Source organism: Nannospalax galili, unplaced genomic scaffold, assembly GCF_000622305.1.
Source record: "Nannospalax galili isolate Female #2095 unplaced genomic scaffold, S.galili_v1.0 scaffold611, whole genome shotgun sequence".
Lineage (NCBI taxonomy): Eukaryota > Metazoa > Chordata > Mammalia > Rodentia > Spalacidae > Nannospalax > Nannospalax galili.
In genome coordinates, this window is record NW_008330486.1 from 218,539 (window position 1) to 227,535 (window position 8,997).

General features: G+C 42.7%; 1 protein-coding gene across 9 annotated transcripts in view; it reads left to right on the forward strand.

Annotated features, from left to right (window-relative positions):
* Positions 1-5,987: 5,987 nt before the first annotated feature.
* Positions 5,988-8,997, forward strand: part of Aldh1a2 (aldehyde dehydrogenase 1 family member A2) — a 99,794-nt gene continuing 96,784 nt past the window's right edge. For 4 of the 9 annotated variants that reach the window (XR_001872791.2, XR_001872792.2, XR_001872794.2 and 1 more), the window contains exon 1: positions 5,989-6,146. Coding sequence is in view for 6 of the 9 variants with exons in the window: in XM_017801812.2 (XP_017657301.1) it covers positions 6,030-6,146 (117 nt within the window). In the remaining 3 variants the exon portion in view is untranslated. Of the gene's footprint in view, positions 6,147-8,997 lie in introns of all 9 variants that reach the window. The other 5 variants (XM_008847441.3, XM_017801820.2, XM_017801825.2 and 2 more) reach the window with 2 other exon arrangements.

An 8,997-nucleotide genomic window follows, 5' to 3' on the forward strand; every position in this document is an offset into this window, starting at 1 on the left:
AACAAAATAATGTACCATAGAAAAGATGTTCAATTTGTGATATTAATTTTGTCATTTTTATTTTCATAAGCATTTAAGATTTTAAAATTCAAGTTAGAAAACATAATTTGGAATGATAATCTAGGCCTGTACATTTTTATATCAAAAAAGTGACTTTAGACATGCTTCTCTCCTAATTTTAATTCTTTCCTACATCCTTCTGAGAAGGCAGTTGTCCCTGAATAATGTGTTGTCTCCTCTATGTTAGCAGGTCCATAAAGCAGTGAAGAGCAGAGATGCTCAAACTGAGAGTTCACACTGTTTAAGTCACATGAGAGACTGTTACCTTTGAGCTGAAGAGTTTGAGTTCCTTCAGTTGGCAGGCAGATGTTGCCCCCATGCCGCCTCCATATTCATTAGCCCGTAATGAATCTATTAATTGAATATGTAAGTTTGACTAATTAGATGAAAGACATTTCTTCAGATTTAAAGGGTAATAATAAAAAATTTAAATTGTAGCACCAGATCAACCATTTAGGAGTTGATAAATGTGAACTGGAAAGTGCACAATTCCGTTATGAATTAGTTAATTGCCTCCATTAATTTAGGTGAAATACATTAGTGGAAAGGTCGATCCATTTGAGGCTGATGTGTTTCTCAGATACTAAATTTAAAATAGCAAAGCAAGAATGCTATGTGGTGGAAAAGCGTGGAATCCATGTTTCTGACCCAGAGGCTACAGAGTGGAGCCTTTGTGAAGGGCACAACACCTCAATCCCCTTCTGAGTATCAATACCCCATGACCCATTTGGGAGGGCTCTACTTTCTATTGCTATGATAAAATACTCTGATCAAAAGCATCTTAGGGGAGGAAAGGGTTTACTTGGTTTACACTTCTGGGTCACAGTTCATTATTGAGAGATCCCTGGACCCACATGGTGGAAGGAGAGAACTGACTCCCACAAGTTGTCCTTTGCCCTCCACACACATGCCAGGACACGTGTACCTCCCAATAAATAAATAAATAAATGGACACTCCTTTAACTGGACCAATAAATAAATTAATGGACATAACTATTATTATAGTTATATCCAGTATATGAATAGCTCACACAACTCCATCTGTGATGCTGAACGTTCTAAATATAGTTGTGTCCAGTATATGAATGGCCCACACAATTCCATCTGTGATGTTGAATGTTCTAAATATCATGTGAATGTTACTGGCAGGATCTAAGTATAGACTTTTCACGGCAAATTTGATTGTTTTCCTAAAGTTTTTCTTCTAAACTAACTGCAGTCTAAAACTTATCTGATCTCTGAGGCATTTTCCTACAAACGAATTCAAATTATTTTCCTAAAGATTTCTCACCAGTACCTGACAAAGTACATTGATGGTAAGGTATTTTATTTAAACCAACAATATTCACCTGCACATACACACCATCAGCTGCAGAGGGAGCTAATGCCTTTTTCCTCAGGCCCTACAGAGAAGACAGCCAGGCTAGAATTTTAATTTCTCTTGGTTAAGTGTGGTTACTGATAAAGTACAAAGCTCATCCCCATACCCAGATCACACATTGCAGATTACGGATGAAGTGGAATCTGACTTCACAACAAATACATCTCTAGTTCAAGCTTTTAAAATCGTCTCCTGGGGTCCCCTGAACATGGAGGATCTATTTCAAAAGGAAACCATCATGCTGTACATGGGATTTTAGATTCATAACCAGTTCGTAATTCTACTTCCTGCAACCACAAACATCTCTGTCCATGGAATACAGTGACCAGAGGCTACATTAAGGAATGAGGGAGTTAATATCTAGAGAATTTTTATGGCTAATAAATAACCCAACCTCAGCCTCTTCTGGGCATTAGGAGGAAGAGCTAATTAAATGGGTGTTTAGATCGCCAATAAAAAGTTAATGCTGATGTTAAATAAGCACATTTATTTTATAGAAGTTTTCATAATGGGTCCAAAATACTTCATTAAACATTTCTGGATAAAAATAGGTAAAGCTCTTTATACAAGCTTGTGCTAATGAATTAAATATATTTCTCTATAAACATGCTTTGCATTAAGTTTGCCTATTTTCAGGAAATATTTCAAATAAAGTGGTCAGATATCTCCTACTTGAGATGGATGAGATCATTAGGAGACACTTATATCTGAAATAAGCACAGAGGTTATTTTGCATGCAACCTAAGGGCCCTATTTTTTCTTTAATTTCAAAAAAATGTGCCTCTTTCAAATCATTGGACTTCCATACATTTAAGAAATGGATTTGATTAACACAGATGATAGAAATGCTATATTGTGTGATTTATATTTGAAGATAAATTAAAATGCCAGTGTATCAGCTAGAAAAGGTAGGATGTTGTGTGGTTAGTAATGGAAACAGGAAGGCCATTAAGCAGGTCACCTGAGGCAGAAATTGCCCCAGAACACAGAAGTTTGACATGCAAGCTGGATGTCAGCTATTGTTGAAGTAAAAAGGTACTGTCCTGGAGAGGAATCTTTGCACCCTGTTCAGGTTCCCTCATTTAGAAAGCATAGGTCTTAGAAAATACTTGCATACCCGCAAATGCATCTAAAATGCAGCCTAAATTGTAATGATTTTATATCTTAAAGTCAACCTTCACATAAAACCAATGCCTTGAAATTACAATGGTGCATTCTATTATTTAGGTGAGGAAATATGAGTCAAGAATTTATTTTTCTCCTCTACAACTCCAGGATATTGGCTCCACCAGGCCTAATAAATTGCTTTCACAAGGAAACAGTATGCTGTAGCTTAGTTTCCTTGTGGCAGGGCTTTTCAAACAAGATGTATTCTAAATAATAAATAATTACAGGTGGGGGAGATTGGGAGGTGAAATATCGTAAGGGTGGGAAAAATATTTCTTAACCAAACTGAGGGAAAAGACCAAAGCTCACAATATTAGAAATATGAAGACTGTCTCCTTAGTGGTAAAATCTGTGAAGGAAATGAGACAATAATAAAACAGGACAATAAAGCGGAAATGAAATAAAATGCGAGAAGAGACATGAAGTCTTTGAAATAGCAGGAATATAAATCCTATGGGTCTGCAAGAAGATGCAGACCAGAAGTTCTGTAGCCATAATTCTTTACTCTCTGCTAAATTATGCTCCCACCTTGAAGTAAAGAAGTGAGAAAAAATGTGTCTATAATCATTAAGTTTAAAATGGGGAAGGATTTTCCCTTCCAGAAGATTAATGAAGAAAAAGTTAGAAATCTTTGAACGTAAACATGCATAGGAAAAGTTGGGGCGAAGGGAAACAAAGCTGAAGGTCACACATGCTGTTTAATCAGAGAGAGTAGGGAAGTTGCCTTCACTTGTGGTGGAAGTGGTCAGTGGTGCTTTGTCTTTTGCTCAAAAATCAAGTCAACAGAAATGCTTCAGTCAGTCACAGAATGTTCCATGCTGTTTTAAGAACCAAGGAAGGCATGAGGAAAACAGAAGACGCAGATCACTTCAGTGTCTAGTTGGAAAGTGTCACACAAAAGAAGCCATGAGGGAACAACTCAAACCAACTCTCACTGGGCATGACCTTGGAGATGTCCAGAGAAGTCAAGTAAGTGACACTCCCTTGCTTTCCAGGATAGGAGACAATCTCTCCATTTGCTCCATCTCACTGGGTAATAAATATTGGCAATCCCATGATTCTTAGATGCGCTTCTTTTTTTCAAGACTAGAGCTAGCAATTCAGGCATGGGTCAAAAGTGAACCATTCTGACTTCTGCTTTGAGAATTTATACCAGTGGTTTGTAGTATGTGACCATCTGTCCTGACCTTATTCAGTCATCAAATCAAACGCAAGCTGCCCTTTTTCTTCCCTCAGAAGCTTCGGATGGCTTCTGGGTACTTCACACATCAAGGTCCTTACAACTTGGAGTTGACTGCCTTCCCTGCCTCGTTTGCTGCTCCTCCAGCCGCATCTGATGCTCTCAGCAGTGTTCACGGAGCTCTCTTCCTGCATCCTTGCAGACTTCACCTGCAGTGGTTTCACTTCTACTGTTTGGGTGCAGCTCAAAGGTCAGCTTCCCTTCTGTGGAGCACTCACTTGTCCTTGATGCACTTCTGTGACTTTGCCTCACAAGAGTTCATAGTCAGTGATCTGTGTATTTATCTGTAGGGAAACTGAGCTCACTGGTGGCAAGGTCTGGCATCCAGCACTGGGCCTTGAATGAAAGGTGGGCAAATAGCTTTGTAAAATTTGTTTTGCTGAGACCTTTTCCTCTTTCTTCATGAAACCTTAAAATCATCATTTTTTTAAAGATAGTCTCTTGCTATGTAAAGGAGAGTGAACTTGAACTTCTGATTCTCCTGTCTCCACCTCCCTAGTGAGTGTTGGGGTTGAACCTAGCGTTCTGGGCACGTGCTCTACCAGCTGACCTACATCCCAGAGCCTCCCATCAAAACTTTTTATTCTTAGTAACCCTAGTCTTTTACAGCTTTACTAAAAGTTATTCTAATAAACTTATGTTATTAAGGCATAGTCTTTGACCATAGATGGAGATCTCTCAAATGCTCAAATTAAGATCCACTGTTGTGTCACAAAAACAATCCACTTGGGTCAGTTGGGTAAATTCTTTGAATTCTGAGAGCCTGAAACTTAGTTCACAAACTTAATACTTAAAAAGTCCTTTATGTCTGCTTTCATCTAAGCACCAATCACAGGCAATTTTAGTTACTGAAAACATTTAAAGCAAATGTTTTCTGGTTGACAACATGCAAAGTATTCTGAGTTTAGGGGCACCGAAAACACCACTTATAGTGAGGATGAAATATTTACTTGGGAATTCAGCCTGTTCCATGGAAAAATAAGAGTGAAAACAGCGTGGATGAAAAAGCTGGGAGGTTCTCACTGGGAATGGGGAGAAAGGGCCTATAAAAGGTCTCTCCCTTCACGTGGGGTGTCGATTTAGCCCAATGACCATCAAGACTATGTGGAGTGAGTTGTCTAGGTTTTTTGTTTTCCTTTTTCTGTGTATGAGTGTTTTGCCTGCAGTATAAGTACACCTATGTTTGCAGTGCCCACGAAGGCCAGAAGAGGGCATCAGATCCCCTGGAACTGGAGTTGGGGGAGGGGTCAGCTGCCATGTAGGTGCTGGGAATTGAATCCAGGTCCTCTGCAAGACCAGACAGTGCTCTTAACCTCTACACCATCTCTCCAGGCCCAGCTAGGTTCTTGATCTGCAGCCATCTCTCCATCATACACAGATGGATACTTGGACGGGGAGAAAGCATGGAGATGGGGAGAAAGCATGAAGATGGATCTCAGTCCTGACGTCTGGCAGGATAGCAATTGTTCCTAGAGGGCAACAGCAAATCACAAGAGTTTCTGGGTGTGTGCTGGGTGATGACAGGAAAGGGCTGAAAAACCCAGAGGAAAGGCCAGCCTGCGAACCAGCCAGGCAGACACCTGGGGCTTGAGGCACAGGCCCCTGCACCTCCAGGCCGCAGGGCCAGCAGAGGGCAGCAGTTGGGCGGAGAAGCCTGGCGTGGCATGGGACGTCGTTGGCTCCAGAAGGTTCTGCAGAGCGTGGGGGGCTGTGTCCCCAGCCCGTGGCCACGCGCCCTCAGGCCACGTGAAGGGCTGAGCTAGGGGTCTCTGGGGTGCTAGGCGCCCTCCCGGAGGAGCGGGGATTTGCGGGTCTGTACTCCGGACGCCGGAGCTGCTCCACCGGGTCTGTCCGGATCCTGGCTCCAGCCGACGGAGGAACGCGATCCCCAGCCCAGTACCGTGGGAGGCGCCGCTGCCGCCGTCGGGGCCCCCGGTCGCCCGAGTGAGCGTGGGCCGCGGCGTGAGCGTGGGCCCGCGGGATGCGGACTTGACCGTGTGGGCGCAGCACGGCGCGGGCCGTATGCAAATCGGGGCCGCGGCGGGGCGTCCTCATGGGCCTGCCCCCGCGTCTGTGGGCCGCACGTCCAATAAGAAGCGCCCGCGCTTGACACCTGCCTATATACAGCCCGCGCGCCCAGGCCGCCCAGCGCCCAGCGCACAGCCCACGCCGCGGCCTCCCATGACTTCCAGCGAGATCGCCATGCCGGGCGAGGTGAAGGCCGACCCCGCGGCGCTCATGGCCTCGCTGCACCTCCTGCCGTCGCCCACGCCCAACCTCGAGATCAAGTACACCAAGGTAAGCTCGCCGTCTGTCCGCAGAGGCTTTCCAGAAGCGTGTCTGTCATCCGTCCCTGCGCGTCGGCGGACCTCGGTGGCTTCTGAAGGCCGGCCGCGGTTAGGGGACTTCTCGGGCGACCTGACGGAGGAAGGCTGCGCTGCGCAGTCCGGGCAGCGGCGGACGCTGGAGCAGACCTGGACCCTGGGTCCCGGGTGTCCTCAGAGCCGTGCTGGGTCTCAGGGCAGAGCCGGGTCGGGTCCTGGGAACCCGGAGTTTCCTCAGATCAGTGCTGGGTTCCTGGTCTCCTCAGAGCGGCCGGTGGTGCGGGTCCCTCGCGCATCCCGCATCCCGGCACATCCCCGCATAACCCCGCATCCTCGCGTCGCCCGCGATCCTCTGGCCCCGGCTGCGCGGCGGCGGGCTACCTCGGATCCCGGAGAGATGGTCGGGACCCGCGTCCCGTGTATTTCGCGGGAGCCTGACGGATGCGCACCGGGGATCCGATGGCAGATTTCCTCTGGATTTTGGAGACGAAGGAAAATTTAGAATACAAACAAAAAACGACTAAATTCGTACAAATTAGCGGGTCCATTGTGGCACTGAAAAACTTACTTTTTTTTCATAACGAATTCTGAAGTCTTAGGTTTGGCAAGTAGGAAATTTGGGTCTTAAACTACCTTTAAAAAGAATATGGGCCTGCTACCTGATGTAAATTGATTTTGCTTCCCCCCCCCCCAAAATTCTATAGAAAAAAATGAATCAATTTTCCACATGAAGGGAATTTATCACGTACACGGAGGGATTGCGATGTTATAGCAGAAGGCGGGGCATGGGATTTAAAGCCGCATTTCTTAGAGCTCATTTTACTGTGCTCTTACCTGATTTCCATTCCCATTCCAAACTTCCCCCAGTTAACTTAAATACAGCGTGCACACACGATATAGCTAAATATATGTTTCATTTTGCTTATTACAAGATACCTCAAATTTTGTAGAGGAGTAAGTTGTTTGGCTCTGGCGTAATGGTTGAAAGAGAAATGCAAAAAAAAAATTTCTGAAATTTTGCTGCTTTGAGTTTTAGAATAGGATTAGTATGATGCGTGTTTTTGAATGTGAATTTAGATGGTTTTAATATACCTGTTAGCTTTTAGATGGTGTGACAAATTTTTGAAAGCCATTTTAATGAGAGGTCGTTAATGGTTATAACCCTTTAGGCATTGTTTGCATAACAATAGTGCCAGTGTGTGGCACGTCTCTGGGTTTAGGAACAAGCTGGGGAAACACGCACATAAAAGTTTTGTTTTATGGGGGTCTCTAACCTCTTCGGGCACTCTTTAGAGATCTTAAGAGGCAAGATCCACACGAGATTGCAGAGGGTTTGTTTCAGATTTACTTTTGATGGGATTTTCCTAGCAGCCCCTGAAAGTCTGCAGTAGGTATCTTTTTCAGAATTTAATTTGGAAGCTCTTCCAATTCTCTTTTTCTCTCACCACCCCCTCTCTTTTCTCTCTTGTTCTCCCCCAGTAGGAAAGACAACTGATTTATAGCTAATTGGAGCCTTTAATGTTGGAGTCTTTTAGCTCTGGGAAGACTTTTATCCAGTATCCACTTTCCCACTTATTACCAAGAAAAACAATTAGAAATGAAATAATGGATTGTAACTTGATTCTTTAATTTGTGGGGAGGAGGCACCTTATTTTTGTCTTGGCAAACAACCCTCATAAACACTGAGTAACACTAATCTACAGACCAGCTTTGACACAAAAACTCGTAAAATCAGGTATCTGTGAACATCCCCAGCACCTTCTTCTGTCCTCAGCTCTTTAGTGAGAATTCTAAATTTTCTAAGACAAGAATCATGGGCAAGCAGTTTCGCTTTATTTTAACATGACGAGCAGTGACTACTCTTTTGGTAGCCCAAGAGAATGGTTAATGATTTTCTTTCAAAAGGAAGAGTTGGGAGCTGTTTTTTAAAAGTGTAACCGAGGGAAATTATATTTGTAGTTTCAAACAGAAGAATGAAGAAGGCAGAATGGGCAATCCTTTAGAATAGTACTATTCTGTTTCTTAGGAAAAATGTAAAAGATAATGTAAAATGTCATAATGCTTTAGGGCCTATTGAAAAACATGAAATAAAGCATTTGCATCAAATACTGGAATTATAAGGCAAATAGGCACATCATTAATAATTTTTCTTGTTAAACATGCCTTTATTGAATATTATGATTTTCTATATGATTTTTCAATGTGATTTGGGGATCAATATAAACTGATCATAGTGATCAACATAACTGGTCAGATTATCAGAATTTCGAGCAGTATGCACTTAGAATACTTTGCACTTACGATCCTGTGTATTTCTGCATTTTCATCATTTTATTTCTTAAGGAATTTTGTACTTTTTTAAGATAAAGGGAATGGGGGAGATATTAAAAATTATGTTACTGCCATTGCCTGTCACAGGTTCTGTAAAAAATGCTATGAAAACCAAGCTTGATCCTTAAGCGTTCTGAAAGAGCTTAAGTGTGACTTTGTATTGGCTTTCAAGCAATTGCATTCCATTAAAAAAAAAAATAAGCTACTGCTTAAAGTTGCAGTAGCTATTTTAGACTAAGAATAAATGGCAGTACTACTTTTGGAAAATGTCTATTTCTGTTTCCCCGATACAGACTCCTTGTTAAAGAATATGGTTTTATCAAGATTACTAGTAAAGAAAGAGTATAAAGTATGGAGGGTGCCAGGTGGAGCAGAGACTGTACATTCCCTTGTATTCTTAGAAGACTGCTTGATATAGGACCCAATTACTTTTAGCTATGCTTTTCTGAATGAATTTTTCTGAATTGTTTCATCAATATGATTTTTGGAATTTT